The sequence below is a fragment of the Hippocampus guttulatus genome, chromosome 9, assembly GCF_054856545.1.
Source record: "Hippocampus guttulatus isolate MCC_2025c chromosome 9, RoL_Hgut_1.0, whole genome shotgun sequence".
NCBI lineage: Eukaryota > Metazoa > Chordata > Actinopteri > Syngnathiformes > Syngnathidae > Hippocampus > Hippocampus guttulatus.
In genome coordinates, this window is record NC_141269.1 from 7,507,737 (window position 1) to 7,529,512 (window position 21,776).

A 21,776-nucleotide genomic window follows, 5' to 3' on the forward strand; every position below is an offset into this window, starting at 1 on the left:
CCTCCTATGTGTGCGTCATTGGGGGAGGGGGGGATTCCCCACCCACCCCATCCCTTTTTAAAGGCGCGTGATGTCTTGCATCTCAGCATCCTCACTACGCAGCCAATCCCAGTGTGCCGCACGGAGTCGCACTCCAATTACACGGGAAAGTGAGCAAGATTTATCCCTCTGCTTCACACGTGCAAGAGAACACAGGCAGCATGAAGAAAACTCCAAATCCAGGTAAGGACATTTGCAACTGACCTGCAGTCTTTGTGATGATTGAGGTTTTTATCTTTTCCAATAGCAGATTTTGGTCTATAATAAAGCCTCTGAGAAGTTTGTTTCAGTCAGCGTATCTCTTTTGGGACAGTTTTGGAGCACAGTTGTGCATCAAGCACCCTAGGGTGCACCTCTAGGTCCTCTGGCTTTTAAAGTCAGATGTTCATCTCAGATGACCTTTTTTCTCTCTGTGGATGCACCGGCCCCCTTGGGGCTCTGTCCCCATTGTGCTCTCACAGTGTTCTGCTATTTTGCATGGCAGTTTTTGGACTGTGTGTCATATAGGCAATCATAATAATCAAGGACACATGCACAAGCTAACACAGCATTTATGGCAAAAGATTTCAAAGTTTACCTGGTCTAATCAGCTTTAAATGTGTCTTATATCATGTGAAAAACAGTATTTCTGCATCGGCTAATTCTTTTTTGTTTTGTAGTCATCATTGGCTTTGAATGTAGCATTTCCTTCAAAGCCTCGGCTGTTTCAAATTTCAAAAGCTAAATCATTATACTGTGAGTAGTTTAGGTTTTCTTACGGATTTGTAAATAAGACAATAGAGATTAGTAACATTATCCCCCCCCCCCCAAAAAAAAAGCTTTTGTGGGCAGAGCATATTGACAAAAATGATCAAATCCAGTACAGTGGTGCCTTGAGATTAGAGTGAGTCTACTTGGGTGTTTTTTGAGATAAGTGCCGTCATTCGACCCATTTTTCTTTCATTCATTCTCCAAACTGCTTATCCTCACTTTTAACGTGTATTTTTTGTTTTTATTTTGATGCTATGTGGCAGTGGACTCGACATGCTTTACAATAATTTTCAGCATGAAAATTGCAATGAAACTATTGTATCCCTGATCCACTAGTGAAAAGCCACTTTCATCCTCTCCTCTTTCATCTATAACTGCTTCATACAACAAAGGGGATGCAGAAAAGTGGTTAAGATTGCACGACTGTCTGTGTCTTATATGTTGTGTTGGATTATTTTGTTATTTTGACTTGAAGCTGGCGCCGCGAGAGTGACTGCCTTTCCAGCAGCTCCTATGTTTTGTTCTTCTACTTCTTCCTTTCATAACTTTGCTGCTCTGAATTAGGAATTTCTCTGTTGTGAGACGAATAAATGTTTTCTTATCTTAAGCAGCGCTTTGGCAAGTAGTAAGCAATTGCTCCAAAAAAGAGGCCTTCAAACTGTTATTGTATATGCCACACCCCATTTGTAGTTAACTGTCAAACTAAACATAAAATGAAGAAGCAATGTGAATGCTTATTGGCATCAATGTTCCGTGCAACCATTATCCGAACCGCTTATGCGATGCGTTAACCCGTTAAGCAACAGAATGAACACAAACATTGCAGCAACATGGAGATAAACAATTTATACTTAGTCATATTCTTTATCTTACGCATAGAATGAGTAATATTAGTGATGCACTGATGAGCCGAGAAGAGTTGAGCTGTCTCAAGGACGCATTAAGAATCCCACTTAATGTTCTATCACGTCAATGTATTTTTTAAAATGAAATTATAGGTGGACTGGTGTGCTGAAAATTGTTCTTAAACATTCAATCAACGGTGGAGATTTCATATTGAAGCAAAATAGCAAGTTTGTTTTGGCAGTTACATAATCGAAGCAGATCATAGTGGAACCAGTTACATTTCTGGAAAGCTCTCATCAAGGACTTTAATTTGACATTTCACACTTTGCATTTTTTTTCCCCTCATTGCTAGTAAAATTGAAGGTAGCTCAAGAACAATCACCACTGAAATCTACCTAATATATGTACAGATGCATTATTTTGACCTGCGGGGGGGGGGAATGTGTTTTTTTTATCACTGTAAGTTTGACCAATCCAAACAACATAAATTGCGAACGTCAAGTCATTTAACATGAATTTGTCAGCTCCTGTGTATGTGTGCGCATGTTCCACAACAACCTCTCTTCTGGTCCCATCTGCGTGTACACGTTTCCAACATTTGGGAACAACACAAGAGAGACTCCTGGGAGTGGGGGGGGGTAAACGGCATCGCTCCGGATGAAACGGGCACAAGCAGATTCTGTGACGCAAAGAGGACACAGTGAAATCCAGGCCCAGAGAATATTGCTCAGTCATTCATGCACGTTTGGTGGTTAGTCACATGCAAATAGACGGCAGCAGCGCGGCGCCGCAAGGAATCCGCTCTTGACCTTTTTAGGGAGCAAAAAAAAAAAAAAAATGTCAGAGAGGTGGTGAGTTTTGGGATTCCTTTTAGGAGACGTATCACTAGCTGTCGGCTGGAAGGAGAAGAAGCGAAAAGAGTGTTTGAGTTAACTTCGATGTGCACTTTGATCGTTTGTATCACACGCTTGATTGTGGCAAAGAGGAAGCATGAGACCAGAGGTTAGAAGCGCACTGTGAAGTCCTCCGAGGAGGTTGCACGCACATCATCTTCACCGTAAGGTGTCAAATATTCTTTCGAGATAAGTCTTAAAGAGCACAACTTGGTTCTTCTTTAGATATAGGCACTCAATTTACTCGACTTATGAAGTCCAAATCGAGATGCCTTTTAAAAGTTTTATAAACGTTTGTTTTGTTAAATTTCTTAAAGGTGAAGTCAAGTAAAAAAAACCAAACCTTTTAGATATGTTCTATGCAACCCAATAGTCTAAACATGTTTTGAAAATTATTTTTTTTAAATGAATATTGCATTTGTGGAAGATGAATTAAGCAACAAAATCCACCTGTTTTTATCCATCTCAGGGGGTGGCCATTTTGCATTGTGCTGACACTTGCTGTCGACTAAATATGACATCACAGTGTACTTTATTTTGGCTGGAATGTGTTTCCGTTGCTTTGAAAGGCTACGGGCAAAAATATGTATTATTGTTGTTTTGAAAGCCAATTTTGAAACTTTAAAAACTAAATGAATATACATGTTAGTTGAGTTAGTTTACTTAATCTTATTTTAATCTCAAACTTTTTTAAAGTAAATTGAGTGTGATTTGAAAAGAGCTACATTTTTAAATTCTGTTGTTTTTCTAAGTTTTCATTCTGCTTTCATAAATGCATGAAATATAATTAACCACATTTATTCATAAATCAGTTTTTTTCCAGAAAATAAATGCTTTTATTATTTTTTGGAGTAATTTGTGACTTTTGCAAGATCATTTGTTGCTAGGTATACTTCAAGGAAGGATGTAAACAAAAAACTAAATGTGAGGATCAAACAAGTATCCTTTCAACACACGGTTAAATTGTATACTGCTCTTTTTAGAAATTAAAAATCTCCCTAAATCTTACTTGCTTCCCTCAACCACTAATGAAACGATGCCATGATGTGTTTTCGGAGAGGATGTTGACAGCGGGACCTGGTTTGACTTGATGAACCTAATGGACTCGTGTTATTCTCCACTTTCAATTGCAGCGACCCTGAATAAACAAGGAGACTTGTCGACTGAATGCACCGCGTTTCTTTTGCTTTTTTGATTCCCCCGTTACAACTTCCTACGCATGAGAGATCACGGTCCACTGTTATATCTTCTCATGGCCTGTCCTCAGCTTTCAATACACTCCTTTGTGTTGGACTTTTGCCCAGGGGAGCATGTTATGTGGATTTATTCCACTTTTCAGGGGGAGTGTTCTTGATATTGACCTGCAGGTTCAAGTGAACACTGGAGCAAAATAATGTGGTGACAGTGAAAAGAGATTTGGATGGAAAATCGACTCGGTTCGCTGTACTGCTGTGTGACTCTGGCTCAGGTAATATAATGTTGATGTCATGTAATGTAATGTAATATAATATTGTAAGATAACGGCCACTGGAGTGGTTAGTGCGTCAACCTGACAGTGTAGAGGTACCGGGTTCAATTCCAGCTCCGGCCCCCCTGTGTGGAGTTTGCATGTTCTCCCTGGGCCTGCGTGGGTTTTCTCCAGGTACTCCGGTTTCCTCCCGCATTGCAAAAACATGCATGGCAGGCTGATTGAACAATCTAAATTGTGCCTAGGTGTGAGTGTGAGCAAGGATGGTTATTCTTACGCAGATCGGAAAATGGATGGATGGACAACGGCCACAATGTTAAGTACCGGTACATGTGAGCTCTGGAATGACACCCAACACAAGCACTGTATCAACAATTCTGCATTGTAACAATAATGCTCACTTTTAGTTGGAAAAAAGGATCCATTTTCCTTATCCTCACAAGGGGTGCGGGCGTGCTGGAGCCTATCCCAGCTGTCTTCGGGAAGTAGGCAGGGTACACCTCGAACTGATTGCTAGCCAATCGCAGAGCACACATAGACGAACGACCATTTGCGCTCACAATCACATTTGGGACAATTTGGAGTGTTCCGTTAACCTGCCATGCATGTTTTTCGAATGTGGGAGGAAACCGGAGCACCCGGAGAAAACCCACGCAGGCACATGGAGAACATGCAAACTCCACACAGGAAGGCCAAAGCCGGAATCGAACCCTGCACCTCGGGGCCGTGAGGCCGACGTGCTAACCCGTTGCCCACCATGCCGCCGTTAAATTTAACAATGATATGTCAAATACAAATGTAATTAGAGATAATACTGTTTGTGTATAATTATAAAAAGTTGAAACTATAGTTGTGTCAGTTCACAGACACTGTAAACACGCAGGCACATTAAATAATTGATGAGCCCCTTTGAACTCTTTTGCTAGGCAACACAGCAGCACCTCGATACGCAGAGGAATAAATGTAGAAATCAACAACCGTGAGGAAAAATGACATGCAAATTCAAGCAAGCCCTCCACCACACTCCCACAAAGCAGGAGCAGACGAAGGGGAGTCAATACAGCTCTTTATTTCTCTTCCACAATGTCTGCATTCTCATGAGTGTGACTCACTCATTGGCCGTAGGTTGCCACCACACGAAAGTTGCACTCCCTGCAATTTGATTCACAATCTTGAGTCGAGCTGCCAAACCTTTTTGCGGGTCCTGTCATTTTTCTTATCACCTTAACCTCCCGTGCTTGAGCTCATCTGCTGGGATTAAACTGCTTTTATCATTCAGTTTGAGTCGGCGGCGAGTTCAAAAAGCTCATTGTGTTCGCAACTCATAGGAGGCCCGCTGGAGATTCTTGACTTTACATCCCAGCAAAAAGTTGAATTCATACCCACTTAATAACCTTTTGCTCAGCTATTATCTCAATCCTCTCCGGCGCACTGCAGGAAAAGCCACGTCGTATTTGCTCAAGCCCTTCTTAAGATAATATGATTAATGCTGGGCTATGAACCATCCATTTTCTATTGTGCTTGCCCTCACTGAGCTGGAGCCTATCCCAGCTGATGTTGGGCGAGAAGTGGGGGTACACCCTGGATTGGTCACCAGCACCGTATTCTTCGGATTATACGTCACTCCCGATTATAAATCGCACCAGCCAAAAAATGCATAATTAACAAGGAAAAAAACATACATAAGTCGCACTGGAGTGTAAGTTGCATTTTTGACATACATGTCATCTTGAAAGGCAATTAAAAAAAGAAAATAAAATAGAGAACAACAGGCTGAATAAGTGTACGGTATACTAACGTTACATGACTGACATGCCTGCTAATGTCAGTAACGACGTAACATATCAAGAGTTATTTAGATAACTCTAGCATAAAGAACATGCTAACAATTTTACCAAACTATCAGTTTCACTCCAAATCACTAAATCCAATGAAATCTACATCCTCAGTGTCACTTTTAAACAACTCCCCCAACTCGGGAGGTAGACGATGCGCCGCTTCCTCTTCTACGTCGCTTACGTCAGACTCATCGTCGATTTATCAACACTGGCCGAGAGCGCCCTCTTGTGGTTTAATGTGAAAATAAGATGTGAAATGATTTCACACATAAATCGCTCCAGAGTATAAATCGCACCCCAGGCCAAACTATGAAAAAAAACTGCGACTTATAGTCCGGAAAATACGGTAAATTGCCAGGCACTAGACAAACGATTCACACTCACATTCACACCAATAAATGAGTCTTCAATGAACCAAAGTTGCATGTTTTCCACACAAGCATGACAACATGCAAATTCCACACGGGGGAAGATTGGAGCAAAGATTCAAACCACGCACATCTGAACGGTGAGGCAGATGTGCTGACTGCTATTTGAAACGCTCCACGCATTGGAAAATCCCTCTCAATCCGTGATGAAAAGTCTCGCATATCTTTCCGGCTGAGTGCGCTTGCGTGCAAATGTGAGGATGACATCATGCGTCATCGTGTCTAAAAATAGAGCGGGTGGACAATGACGGTTCAGCGTTTTAAAAAAAGCGGCCGCGTAAATAACATAAGGATGTAAACGGGGGCAACGTCGCTGCTGCTTAACGTGACGAGCAGCCGGCCGGTCGTGAAGGACTTTGCTCATTAGACAAAACACCTGATGTTACACGCAGATGCCATTAAAACGAGAGCGTCCTTGTTACTCGGCGTTTTTTGTTTTTGCCCCAATTAACATCATCTGAAATGCAGGCTGTACGGAGTTGTGAGCATCACAACATCTCACCCTTTCAGTTGGTGTGTTTGTCTCGGGCTTCTTCCGTGTAAACGCCTTGGGGATCGGAGGGCTCTGTACAAATTTGTATCTTTTGCATCGACTGCAGTTGTCCGGACAGAAACTTCAGATCAGATAGTGGACTTGCAGTTTAGTGTGTCCCACGGGCAAATACGGAAAAGGAGGCACTAAGCGAGGATGTCGGCAGCAGCCAAATTCCTCTCGAGAAGACAAAGGCAAGAGGCAAACAATCGACAAGAAGGTCGGAGAATGAAGTGTAGAATATATGGCTGTTGAAAAGAATAAGGCCATGGGTTTATCTCTGGGAATCATGGAAAAAAAACTGCACAAGTGACTAAAGACATTCTCATGAAGATTAAAATAAGCACATACGTTCAGATACGGTGGAAATGAACAGCTTGACTATTGGAAATATCATGATCCGTCTTTGGCATGCTCGTACTGCCGGATTTGAAACTGACATAAATTTGTACTGTTTCTCAGAGGTATTCAAGTTGATCCACATTGGTGGCGACAAGAAATTTAGCCTTATTATTTTCGAAATCGGAAAAAAAACAGAAAAAAAACGAGGGACATCAATCACTTTAGTGGGCGCCATACCAGGAAAACCATATTACTTTTTCTCGATGTCATTCTTTTTCATTACATTTCAAATTCTGTTCCAGCAATGATGCTAGAGATCACACATATACATAAGTAAACAGCAAAAAAGTATTATGAAAATCTAAATTGTTGACTTAAAAAAAAAAAGAAATTTGTGAATAATCATCCCATCTTGTACTTCTAATTCCATTTTTAAGAAACACACATTTTTACCAGGATGCACATGTTTACTAAAATTGCAGAGCTTGTGGTTTGTTGAAAAAAGAAAGACCCTCTGATAACCATGATTCCAAGAGAGCCTTTTTTTTTACAAGCATGACAGGCAGAACCAATTGTCACCCCTGCATAAAAACCTGGGAGTCCAAAAGCCAAAGGTGCTTGAGAAAGAACACCTGACATGAAAATGCTGGCATGCAAACAGACATCGCGGTGGTCCGGAAACAACGGCAATATCGGGAACACAAAAAAAATCACTCCCTCAGGCGGAAAAAAGGAATTAAACTAGATTTCGCTGAGCTGTGCCCCTCGAACTAAGAGGTGCAGGAGAAACATCTGTCCAGACACCCAACACCTAGTGTCTTACTGTGACATTTGCGTATATTCCGAATGCGTCATACACATTGGACTATCCCCCCCTGCTCATCTTCTCCCCCCCCCATTCTCCCTCACGTATTCAGTTGGGTTCCGATGCGGTCTCTGCTAAGGTCGCAGCATTTGATTCGCTTCCTTGTCATGCTCATCAAACCATCCATTTTGGACGTGCTCCACAGCCAAACTCCACATGAGCAGAGATCACTGCACGTGTGTGTGTGTGTGTGTGTGTGTGTGTGTGTGTGTGTGTGTGTGTGTGTGTGTGCGTGTGTGTGTGAGAGAGAGAGAGAGAGAGTGCTTCCAGGCACATGTGTCGAACTGTAGTTTGTGTGTGTGCGTCTGTGTGGGTTTTTGCATGTGTGTAGATTGTCCACTTGCAACCCACAAGTGGTGGATTTGGACATCAGGGGCTTGGCATGCTGATTATAGAGCACCGAAGTCATGAGTAACCGCAGGAACTCTCTCTTTCTTCCTTTTCTTTTTCCAACTTCATCCCTCCTTCACTTTTGGGCACATTTGCAGAGCTGGAGGTGAAGGCGGTGGGGCCTCGTGCTGATGTGGCAATTTTTGGGGCGCAAGCAAGACTTTGGAGTTGGGCTCACAAAAGAGTCGGCGTGGATGGACTTTTAATTATAAATGGGTCGCCTCTTTGCCATTGTGATGTGCTAATGATTACGCATAATCCGCTCCGCACAAGTTGGACAAAATTGTTTCAATTACTGTTCATTGGATAGTTTATTGTCTGATCACGAAGTAATTATGCAACTGATGTTCACGAAACTTGGGCGTCCAGTGTGACAAGCAAGGATCCAGTTTTAAATTTGGTGAGCATCATGTTACACTCGACTTGCATTGGGGCCCAAGTGTGGACAGTGAGCAATCGAATCCATTGGGATGACATGCACCAACAGGGCTGGAATGGAAGAATAGACCTTGCACTTGCAAACCAGTTCCTAACCAACCTTGACAAAATCATCAGCCGGCCTCGGAAAATTGTCCAATTTCACTTGATTGGTTCAAAAAAAATATTTGTTGACTACAAATAATGAAGCTTTGGTTAATTAGCTATGCTAGCAACATAATAGTGACAGGCAGAACAGTTACACTGGATGGCAGTTTTTTGTGGCTTTTTTTTTTTTTTTTTTTTTTTTAGTGGTGTGCAATAAGAATTTTTCCAATGAGAAATATGTGTGCCTTGATTCAAGAAAGGTTGGGAACACTGCTTTAAAATCCTGAAACTTGGGAATGATTTGCTGGATTGCCAGCATTACCATTCAAAGCTAAAACGTTTTTTTTTTCCTTTATTAAATGCTCATTGACCTTTTGACCTTAGCTTCCTTAAGCGTTTTGGTTCAACTATCCTGGAAAGCCATTAGGATTGTTGTTTTCAGGGATAAAAAAAAGTCTGACAATGATTTCAACCAGGCGAAAATCAGTCTCCTTGCTCGTACTCCAACAACGCATTGCCTGTTTTTTGGAAGGTGGGGCGTGGGGGTGGGCTTAAGCCACACATGACGGCAATCAGCAATCATTGCGAACCAACGCAAACTGGGCTTGTGACTACGTCCACAATGGTGCCGGCCTATTTTTCAATAATAAACCTCCTCAATCTTATAAGTGATGTTTGATGAAACCCCATTTTGCGCAGTCTTCTGCCAGCTGCATTTCATGTCTAATGGTTACCGTATGGAGCGAAAGAAATATATGTCAATTGCAGCACGGCCATACTGTGATGAACCGACGCTCTGGCTTGACGGTCCAACTGACCTCATAGCGGGATTTCAATTGTCAGCAAAGTGGAAGAGAGGAGCCTATAGCCGCTCAAAAAGATGCCATTTTTTTTCCCAACTGGATTTGATTAGGTACGCTGCGTGAGCGTACATGGCCTGTGTGTGTGTGTGTGTGTGTGTGTGTGTGTGTGTGTGTGTGTGTGTGTGTGTGTGTAACAAGTTTCAGGGTCATGAGTTGGTTCTAATTTTGTATGTTTCCCAGCATTGGCTCATTGGCCTTCGGCGTAGACTGGACACGGTGCCAGCTGCTGACTCAACATGAACAACGATGTGGCCTTTCTTCGCCCTGCTGACTTTATGAGCCCTCGAAACGTCTTCACTTGTTGGGAATCTGCGAAAAGGCTGCTTTTGATTATCTTGCTTTCTGCTTAAGCATTTACACAAAGGATGTTGCCCATGAGGAACATATATTTGTCATATTGTTATAATATTGAAGACTTGTTGCTTAATATGTGGCTCAAGTCTACACTAAGGCCTGATGTAGGATGATCGCGGCGGCTGAAATGAAAACAACTGTCACATAGTGCGTGGGGTTGAGCAGCTTGTTTTTATGAGTGGCTGACATTTGGTTGAATCAAAATTTCGACTGAGAGTGAGCAGGGGCGGTTCTGGATCAATTTCACTGAGGGGGCCGGGCTGGGGCCAGGGGTTTTGATGGGGGGGCACATTCAACCCAGGGCTAAAAAGACAGATTCGAAATCTTATTTGACTTTTTATTTCTTCAGACTTTGAAATTGTAGTCATAACATTACAGTGATGAGAAAAAAACAGTATTAGGAGGGCTAAAATGTCTGCAAGCGTAACAATACGCCGTGTCCATCTGTTGAGAATATTCAAGCCAGGGGATGATATGGTACCAGCCTGCCGGGGACAAAAATTGCAAATACACTGAAGCTAGATGTTTTACATGCATACAATTATCCAAATTTTAAAAGGCAATGTCTTATATATTGATCCTGTTAAATAAAAATTAAAATAAGACGGGAGACTAAAAAAGTTACACACACACGCGCGCACACACACGCACACACAAACACGCGCACACACTCACACACTCACACGCACACACACACACACAAACACGCGCACACACACACGCGCACACGCACACACACGCAAATAGCACTCGTGTCGTGGTAATTTCCTTCTCTGCGGACTGCTTCTCATTTTCCCGCTCATTTTTAAATGGCGCAGCGCACTAAAGGGTCCGACTAGAATGTTAAATCACGCACTTTCGTTCCACCTTTCGCGTCGGCGACTCAGCACGACTGCGTAATCTGCGCTCGGAGGGGGGGCCACAGGGGGGGCCAGAATCGGTGCCCCCCCCCCCCCCCCCCCAGAACCGCCACTGAGAGTGAGTGGCAGATGGAACAGCCAACCCAAAAATGCAAATACTGTATGTGTCCACGTTTTAAGTGTAAGGGAGACCGGCTGCCAAGTTGCACTAATACTACCGTATTGGCCCGAATATAAGACGGTGTTTTTTGCATTGAAATAAGACTGAAGTGGGGGTCGTCTTCTATTCGGGGTCGAGACATTATACCCATTCAGGACGATAGATGGCGCCAGATATATTTGAAGCGAATGCTGAACTAGACTCCCCAGGCCAAAGTAAAACCCTGTCACGAAGAATAAAAATAAAGAGCGGTAGCACGAAGAAGAAAAAAAATAGCAGTAACAAAGAAAAGAGAAAAATATAAAAGAAGAGATAACATAAAATGGAGAAACGTACCCTGTCACGAAGAATAAAAATAAAGAGCGGTAGCACGAAGAAGAAAAAAAATAGCAGTAACAAAGAAAAGAGAAAAATATAAAAGAAGAGATAACATAAAATGGAGAAACGTAGTGACAATCTGGAGCAAAGTGGGTCGAAGATCGGCCAGGTTAACCGGCAGCTGAGGAGAAGTTATGATGTAATTTACATTTCAAAAACCAGAACCCATTCATTTACGAAATGATTGCACTTAAGTTTACATATTTAAATGTTCAGATATTAGGCAAAATAACATGCTTTTTCTCTCAAATATATTGTTAGAATCATTTGTTTCAGATGTACTGTAATTATTTTCTGTATAATAATTAATTTGGTGTTCAAAAAGTCTTTTTTCAAACTTGAGTCTTGAAAAAGAGGGGGTCGTCATATAATCAGGGCCGTCTTATATTTGGGCCAATACGGTATTGTTTTGTTGTTTATTGTGTTTTACAATAATACTTGACCATATTTATAACTTTGAATGTACCGTTGGCAATAATGCAGTGTGGAGAGTCTGCTTTACGGTCTGCTTTATTTGTGTGTGTGTGTGTGTGTGTGTGTGTGTGTGTGTGTGTGTGTGTGTGTGTGTGTGTGTGTGTGTGTGTGTGTGTGTGTGTGTGCGTGTGTGTGTGTGTGTGTGTGTTTCCATTTCCATTGCAAAAGGTTGCCCAAGTATCTGTCACAGAACGATGGTATGGCACACTGGGATGCAACTTGAGACACTGTCAGACAGTTGCCACTCTTTTTGAAGCTAGCAAAATTGTTTCACAGTGTGACTGAGTTTTGGTTCGAACGGTCATCCGTTTCATGTGTGGCTCTTTGTGCTGGGGTGGGTTGATTATTTTTGGAGGGGGGGGGATCTTTATGCTTGTCAAGTGAGCCAACCCAGGTTTAGACCCAAGATGTAGCATTATGCATCTGTCATCAGTCAGGTGGATGTTCTGATTGGAAAATAGTGACACAATCAGACCTCATTATCCTTGATTGCGCAGATGATGTGCGCTTGGTTTCTGAATTGCGTTTAGGCTTACATTTGATGGTACGTCATGTTCAATTAGGAAAATGTCTCATCAAAATGAATTCCAGATTTTGTATAAATCTGCCACAATGGCACCAAAAAAAAGGATTGTGGAGCCAATAAACAACACGCAGGATGTCTATTTCCTCATGGAAACAGTCATGAGCGTACAGGGATCAGCTTCTAAATTTGGCTTTTGGAGGATGAGTGATGTGAGGAGTTTTGTCGTACTCTGTACATGCCCCAGGTTGGATGGGGAGCAAACGAGGAGGACAGCGCCTGCCACCCCCCCCCCCCCTTTCGTGCTCTCTTTCTCTTGGCAGCACGTGCGTGGCGGTGTATGATGATGACGCGCAAGAGGGATGTGGAGGAGATGAGCGCCGCGTAGCGCTCTGGTGAGGTCATCCGACAGTGGCTGGCTGCACCGCATCGCACTACTCACACTACTGTTTTATTCCTCATCAGATCCCAGAAAAGTCTGTTTCTTAACCCTGGAGAACCCAAGAACCCTTTTCTTTTTTGGAAATTGATGAATTATACATTAAATGACTGCTATATGTTCACTGAACACCAAAATATATGTTTTTTCAAATATTCAATGCTTTAATACAAATTTAGGATTAGGGCCAAATTTGACCCTTTGGGATTTAAGGGTAGCATTTGAGTAGCAGAATTTATTGGGGCCAAATATGACCCCGTGGGTTCTCCAGGGCTCAGGCTTAAGGCTGTTCTGATCAAACGGCCTGTTGCAGAAACAGGCATTGTCCGTCGAGGTCGAAAACATTTCATTTTTCATCTTACTGGCTAACAAACGAAATGACAGAACAATTGAAACTGTTCCTTTTGGTCAAGTTTTTAACTGTTCAGTGAGGCTGGGATTTTTATTCAAGTGTATAGAGTCATTTAAAAAAAATCTTGTGGTGATGGGTACAAAACTGACACAGAACTAAAAGTGTCTCTCAATTCAAGGCCGAAATATCCAAATTCGGATCAGCATATTTATAGACCTCCACCAAGATTTGATTTGGAGTACCGGTATGTAGTTTTTCTCGACAGTAAGAAGACGCTTTTAAGCAATAAATGTCGGCCACGGCACGGAGACATTTTATCACTTCCTCTGGAACCGTCATAAACCAAATGTATGCTTAAATTGGAACACGGCACAGACTATCACGAAGTCTATTGCAGTTAATGATGGATGTCCTGAGCTTTTGGAAAAGTATCAATAGAATTGCTATGACAAACCAAGTTGCTTCCTTGCAGAGAGTTTATGGCTCCTCGTCTTGCATCAGTCAATTTACTTCCAACTCGCGGCCATCGCCGGACTATAACGCTAGGTGGAGCAGCGAAATTTCAATTTCAACCAACAAGGCAACACCGTCTTTATATGTCTACGCAAGTCAGAAAGTAAGAAAATATAGCAGGTATCGGATGAAAATACAGTCGACACCCCGCTGTTTGCGGGCGACAGGACTGGGCCGGCCAGCGAATAGCCAAAATCTGCATGTACTTGACGGCCATTGAAATGCATTGGGGTGCGGGGGCAGTAGATACAGTAAGTGCGACAGAAAATGGATGGATGATTGGCACACGGTCCTCTATGATTGTATAGATCCATTTTATACAAGTCCTGCCCCCGCCGCCACGTCACGAGGATCAAATACTTTGTTGGCCCTCCACGAAGGTCCTTCAAGACTTCCCATACTCGCTTTGCCTGCCTGCCTCTCCGCCTCATCTCTTACCCTCTTCCCACTCTTCATTGTGCATCAGTCGCTGGCAGGCATCCCTTAAGTGTGCGCTGGCGTGCTGGTGACTTTTTTTTTTTTTATTATTATGCTCCACTCTTACATGACTAAATATAGCATGTTGGAGTCACGCGTTGGGCTGTAGGTTGTGCTCTGAAGTGACGGCTTACATGAATGTGCAGCCCGCGGCCCACCATCCACTCTTAGTCAGTGTGTGGGACGCAGAGCCTTTTTAGGGGGAAGGGGTGGACTGGGGTCTATCTGTGTGTTTGCATGATTGAACAAGCGCACGTGACTGTCTGTGCCTCATCACCATCTGCCTCAGTGACTGCAAATATAGGCTTACATCTTTAGCGTATGTGCTGCAAAGTGCATTCCTAATAGTGTGTATGTGTGTGTGTGCGTGTGTGTGTGTGTGTGTTCAGAAGGTGCGCTGTCATCCATGAAGCATAACTTGTCAAGTCATGTGAGTTGAACATACAGTATATGTGAGTGTCAGTGGGTGTTCATTCCAGTGTTCGTAGCCATTCCATTCCTCCGTGCGGGTCTCAAGTGGGAGGGTCGGCTTTTATCTGGCGGAGATGATGGAAGTGTACAGGTGATGAAAGGTATGTGTGAGGGAGTAAAAAAAATATGTCATTTGCAAGGGTGAGCAACCTTATTTCATTGTCTCTTGAAGTGGGATGATTGCAGCGTTAAAAAATGTTAGCAGGATTTGAAATTTATCCTCACTCACTTTACAGAGTCTAACCAAAGTTACGGCCCTCGCTTATGTGTGATAAGCGAGTAGAATTCGGAAACATGACCTTTCATCATGTCATGCAATTGTGCAAGGGCATAGTAATGATAAATAGTCACAAAGAGCACATGACCAGCTTCGACAAACTACAGCAGCAGTGCTAGCAATACTTAGCTAGCATTAACACTGTCAAAAAGCTGACGTTAGCTCTAGCTGCTACATCGGTAGCATGACTTAAACGTCATGAAGTGTCACTAAATGTTGGTTTGAAGTGAGACTTTTTTTGGAATGCACAATCAATCAAAAACAAAAAACAGAGGTAATACAACTTCCTGTTAATTGTGTTAATCTTCTTGTGCTAGTTCGCTAGTCTGATGCCCAGTTGTTGGCAAATGAGGCATGGGCCTTTTTTTGTAAGCTTTTATGACGGTGGATAGCCCACCATAGTTGTAGCAAAAGCTTCTGAAGGCCAAGGTAACAGGTTCGTGCGAGGCCGCGATGGCGTGCCTGCGGAAATGGTGCCCCCGAGTGTGCGATGAATGATTGACACATCAACTGTCACACCTTCTGTCTCTGATTGGTGGTTTTTTTTTTTTTTTTTTTCCTCAAGCATGGTGGGTTCTTGCAAATCAACTTCAAGACACCAGATGGGAGCAAAGAGGGCTATTGTTTTCACGGATTATTTTCCTATGCACTTCTGTCTCATACTGGCAGTTGGAACAAAAAGTCAAAAGGTGTTTTTTGGGGTGTTTTCAAACTACCTTTTTAAAATGCTCAGAATTATTAGACTTTGGACAGTAAAGGCAGAAAGTTACCAAGCGTTCAACCAGAGGGCTCCTAGTGGCCATTTAAAGAGCCACCAGGACCAAATAAAATAAACAAATTAATAAATTAAATAAATTGAACAATAAAGTTTATCCAATCCAATCCAAATATTTTCTGGGGGATGGGAATCTCGGAAAAATGTCTGTCTACTTCGATTTATTTATTTATTTTTTCAAAAAGAATTAATGTGTCATAATAACACATTCTTTGCCCAATAAAAGAAAAATCAAATTTCCATCATGTGCTCTTTTTTTTTATAGACCCTTTTATAGAATTACATGAATACACAGAGGAGCATTGAAGGACAAATCCTCTCTATCTCTCTTTGTTCAAGTTCAAACATGATCACATCATGACCCAATAGACTGATTAGCCACACTTGCATGTCCTTGCCCAAGACAACGCCAACTCTCAGTCATGTCACAAACAGACACACGTGCAGAAATTGAACAATGGTCTTGTTGTCATTGTATGCAAGGACACTCAAACGACAGTATCTGCAAAAGACCATTGAACGGCTGTCTCCGCTCTCATCATCCGGGTTGACAACACACGCATGCACACGCACGCTCATGCTTAAAAAAAAAAACACAAAAAAAAAACCGTAATCTGCTTCCTTTGCTCTGTCTCACATCGCTGCTCTGATGTCTGAATGAGCAGCAGGATTTAAGACGGTGGGAGTAGGTTTGTTTGAAGGTTGAAATCGCTCTTGATCTTCTCCATTTGTCTTCATGCCATTTAACTTTGGGAGATTCACTCTTAAACTCACTTGTTAGGAGGGAGGGTTATGCAGTTGAAAACACATGTTGACATTCATGTTCCCTGAAAGAAAGAGGAAGCAGGCTCCTGTGTCTTTTTCTTCGATAGCCTGTGTTTCCGACTGAGAATGAGGCTGCCCGATTGGCCCATGACGCCTTCCAACTGGTAGTTGCGGGTCAGAGAGCGATTCTATGTGTGATCTCTCCACTAATGTTCACTGCAGATATACTCAGACAATGCTGCAAATTTTGACTTTCAGTCAACAGATTTGTGAGGTAGTCCACTGCAGTCTGGAAGTGTTTTTGAAAGTCTTCTAAGGTTTAACTGTCACGATCATAAAACCTTTTTGTGAGATAGAGGCAATGAGTAGTGCCTTTTTTTAGAGCAATTTAGCATACTGCCAAGTTGACCCAGTCATGCTATTGCAGTAGCCAATTTGAGCACCGTGAGGGTTAAATATTTTCACACTTTTAAGTGTTTAGAAGTGGAAAAACGACAATAAAAACAATTGAAAACAGGCATGATGCACGTTGTGTAGCAAATGTGCCTCACGCGTCACACTTTTTACCAGATTTTTAAATCTTTGAAATCACCTTCATTCAATTATTAAAGTGCTAAAAGAAGCTAACCACGGTGACGTGCTAAAACATTCTCTTGACGTCGATAACAGTCAATGACGCGTATGGTCACTCTGGATCTTTCGTCTGAATCAGCTGTGTCCGTACAATTTTGGGGAGCGCACTTTGGAATACGTGTTGCAAAAAAGACCATCCATCCATCCATTGCATCCATTTTCCAATCCGCTTATCCTCACAAGGGTCGTGGGGGGTGCTGGAACCTATCCCAGCTGTCTTTGGGAAGTAGGCGGGGGACACCCTGAACCGGTTGCCAGCCAATTGCAGGGCACACACAGATGAAAAACCATCCACACTCACACCTAGGGACAATTTAGAGCATAGGTGTCAAACTCAGGTCCTGGAGGGCCGCTGTCCTGCATGTTTTCCAAGTCTCCCTGTTGCAACACACCTGATTCAAATGAACAGGTTCAATGTCTGGCTTCCGCAGAGCTTGCTAATGATCTGATCATTTGAATCAGGTGTGTTGCAACAGGGAGACTTGGAAAACATGCAGGACAGCGGCCCTCCGGGACCTGAGTTTGACACCAATGATTTAGAGTGTTCAATCAGCCTGCCATGCATGTTTTTGGAATGTGGGAGGAAACCGGAGTACCCAGAGAAAACCCACACAGGGAGCTGGAATTGAACCCGGTACCTCTGCACTGTGAGGTCGACGGAGTGCGGTACAGTGGCTGGTTACAGGGTTCAAACCCTCAAAGCTACTGATGAACTATTGCTTGATGAAAGATTTCAGGATGTTCAGTTAATAATTCCTTTTGGTTTCATATTGTCAGTGCTTATACCCCCCCCCCCCCGCTGCCCCCCCCCCCCCGCCCCTCTGTGCGAGGCCGAAGTTTAAAAAGTGCTGATGTAGTCACTTTTTAATTTGCTGTGTGTACATAAAGAGTCTCCCGGGTGGTCATTTTGCAATATGGGCAACATCTGCTGCATCAGATCCAACAAAAGACAGTAATAAAAATGTTACTTTTTCATGTGAACAGAGTATTGACTCAATTCAATTTCTCTTCACATATGAACCAAAAAAAGGAAAGCACTGTTTCCGTAGCATTGCATTGTGGGCTGAGTTAAATGACAAAAGCAGGGGCGCCGTTCGAGCCAAAACCACATGCAAACCCGTCATCCGGTGGCTATTTTTTTAGTTGCCTGCTGTTTGATGATGTTGTTTTTATGCGACACACTTTAAGAAGACGACACTCCCACTATAACTTTTGATTTTCTCTTCTTCCGTGCGGTAATATCAAAATAAATACATTTTAACGCAACCCCAAAGGCTCATGCATTAAATTAATTGCCCAAAATGAAAACAAAGGACATTTTTGCTATATAGTTACTTTTATCAATGTGAAATGTAGTTAGTTTTTGGTTTTTGAAAGCATTTTCATTTTTATTAAATTTCATTATTGAAAATGGGGCGGCCCGGTAGTCCAGTGGTTAGCACGTCGACTTCACAGTGCAGAGGTACCGGGTTCAATTCCAGCTCCGGCCTCCCTGTGTGGAGTTTGCATGTTCTCCCCGGGCCTGCGTGGGTTTTCTCCGGGTACTCCGGTTTCCTCCCACATTCCAAAAACATGCATGGCAGGCTGATTGAACGCTCTAAATTGTCCCTAGGTGTGAATGTGAGCGTGGATGTTTGTTCGTCTCTGTGTGCCCTGCGATTGGCTGGCAACCGATTCAGGGTGTCCCCCGCCTACTGCCCGAAGACAGCTGGGATAGGCTCCAGCACCCCCCGCGACCCTAGTGAGGATCAAGCGGTTCGGAAAATGGATGGATGGATGGATTATTGAAAATGTTTTTTTCAATTCTAGTTTTAATTACTCCGTTAGTTTTCGGTCACTAAAATAACCTTGATTTGGACCTTGGCGATTTTATTTTGCGCAACTACTTGACGAAATGAAATTGAGCAAAGCACTGTTTTGTTTTTTGTTTTTTTCTTTCAGTCCATTTCTACCACTGCAGAGAGTTAGCTAGCGGGCTAACTATGTCTGCATGCTGCACTTTACAGAGCAGCTTGGTGTAAATTCCCAAATGAGGAGATGATGCGGCATTCAAGCCTAACCACAAACCAGCTAGCTCACTAACTGGTGGACTCTCACTTCTCTTTGTGGTGTTGGAAGCATGCAAACTTCACATAGGAAGGCCCGAGCCAAGATTCAAACCTTGAACCTCCTAACTGTGAGCCTGTCGTTCCGACCACTTGCTCACTGTGCAGACCGTTCATTTCTAGTTCTGTATAAACAGCCACTGTTGTCAATCAACAACTCCCCATAACCCAGTGACATCCATACATGAGGATAACAAATCCCAGTTTGGATTTTCTTCAAGGTAAGCCGGACGCCATTTTGGTGTTTAGCATACAGGAAAAAGAAAGCAACAAAGGGACTCCATGTGAATCGCACATGGCCTGCCGCCGACATCAGTTGTTACCCTGACAGACTGAAGACATTAAAAGTTGGAGGAAGTCAAAGCGAAGGAGGGAGGGAGGGAGGGAGGAGAGAGGGGAGGGTTGAGCGCAAGGGGGACACGGTGACGGGGCGTCAGGAGTCAGTCGGTCGGGGCATGAAAAGGGAAAGTTGTTCAAGAAGAAGGAGAGAGGGAAGGAGGGAGAGTTAGTGACAAAAATTGGTTGTTTGAGGTGGAATTATGGAGCGAGCCAGAATAGCCAGTAAGTGCAGTCCATTTCTTTACTGTTTGCATGACAGGAGGCAACTCTGTTAGTCGTCCTAATTTGCTTTTGATTGGCCTGATCTTTTTTTTTTTTTTTTTTTTTTTTTTGCTGAAGTTTCCCCTCTCAGATCTGAAGAAGCGCATGCACGCTGTCCCTGAATAACTAGCGTATGTGAAGCGGCACCAAGTAAAGCTCCAGTGATGGGCTGTCACAAGCCCGCTTTTAATCTTCTTGTGCGGAGTAGTGGCCTCTGTGCTTGTCAATATACGAACAGCGTTAAGTCCGCGTGCCTCCATAGGAGCTTAATTGTGACAGATGCAGATGGTTTATTTTAAGATGCAAAGGAGGCTGGAGGGAGGGGTCGATGTCAGCTGATTTGATTGAGGATCCATCAAATTGTTAACTATTGAATTTAACGCTTGTTCACTTCAATGGGACGGCGGCTCGACTTCAGTGAGAGCGAATCTATTGGAGCCTGATTAAATCTGGACGTCAAAATGAGTGACGCCGCACAAATTGCTTTTTAATCCATGAGAACGTTTCAACTCACTGGCCCAGAGAAGAACTCATGTACAGTATGCAATGTGTGTGCAAACCATCCACATGGTGTCAGTGTTGTAGTATTCACCGTTATTTATTGCTCTGAAATGTTCCTTGTGGGTGATTCATATTTTGCCTTTTTTTTGGGGGGGGGGGTACATTTCTGTCCAGGCGTTACTTCCTATGATACGTTTCACTCGGGCTGGGCTCCTTCCTGAAATTTCAACCTTTGTGCTGCTCTGGCTACTCCACTGTTTGCACCTGTTGTCATGACAATGCCCGTGCAGTGTCAGAGGCTTTGTAAAACACTTGCAAAATATTCACTTTATGGTGACTCTAGATAACCATTATAGTCTGAAATGTATTTTCAAAACGGCTAATTCACAGATGAATGGATGGTTACTCATGAGACCAGATATGTGTGGAGCTATATTGCATGATAAGGAAGGTCGTTGTTTCTAATATGGTGGCACAGTCCATATAAGCCTCTCATAAACAGTCACGATCCCAGTGTGAAGGAAATCAAGGAAGTTCAGCGTGTTCCATAAAAGAGGTGTAGAGGATATCCTTTTCGAGTGAACGCCTCACCGTTGTGCTTTCCGCCCTCTCGCTCCGTCATATTCATTTATTTCGGAGCTCATTACTGAAGCATTGTGAGTCACGAGGCCTTCAAGAAACGCGTGCGCGTGACAGGTGACGTTATTCAGCGTCGTGATTTAAGCTGACCACGGTGGTGCTTGAAGGTGGGAGAAGAAAATAAGGTCGAAAAACACAATTGCAGCCAGTCTGTGAATCATTTCCTTCCATATCGTTTGTGTCAGAGTGCGTATTTAAGTTGATGCACGAAACGCCAATTCAAATTCATCCGCAACTCCTTTGAATTGAATCGATTTGAAACATGCTAATATACCGAATACATTTGAAGATAATGTCACGATAAACCTTTTGATTTTTTTGTATTAAAAGGCAACTGTGACCCTTGAAAATATACAATATGCTGGTTCATACACTGATACAAGATTTTGTTGAATTTACTCAATCGGTTGCACAAAATCATATCATCTTGGATACTGATATATATTTTTGCAAGTACACTATACTTTCACTTCAAAATGATCTGGAGCCGCAAGATTATCTTTTGTGCAACCACTTGACAAAACGAAACGGAGTAAATTCAACCCACCATTTCTTCGCAAACATTCAAGTCCAACTCTGGTGTCATTCCTTCGCACGGACAAATGATGCCAAGTCGTTTTGGTTTGGCCGATTCTCCCATCAGGCACTTGAACACAACGGCAGCATGCATATGCACACGCACTCACGCATGCACACACGCT

At 42.9% G+C, this 21,776-nt stretch overlaps 1 protein-coding gene across 3 annotated transcripts in view; it reads left to right on the forward strand.

The window, feature by feature from the left end:
* Positions 1-102: 102 nt before the first annotated feature.
* septin9b (septin 9b) overlaps positions 103-21,776 on the forward strand; it is a 74,672-nt gene continuing 52,998 nt past the window's right edge. The window contains exon 1 of one of the 3 annotated variants that reach the window (XM_086119829.1): positions 103-222. In XM_086119829.1, the coding sequence (XP_085975955.1) occupies positions 201-222 (22 nt within the window). In that variant the 5' untranslated portion in view covers positions 103-200. Of the gene's footprint in view, positions 223-12,908; positions 12,924-19,785; positions 19,897-21,776 lie in introns of those variants that run through there. The other 2 variants (XM_086119831.1, XM_086119830.1) reach the window with 2 other exon arrangements.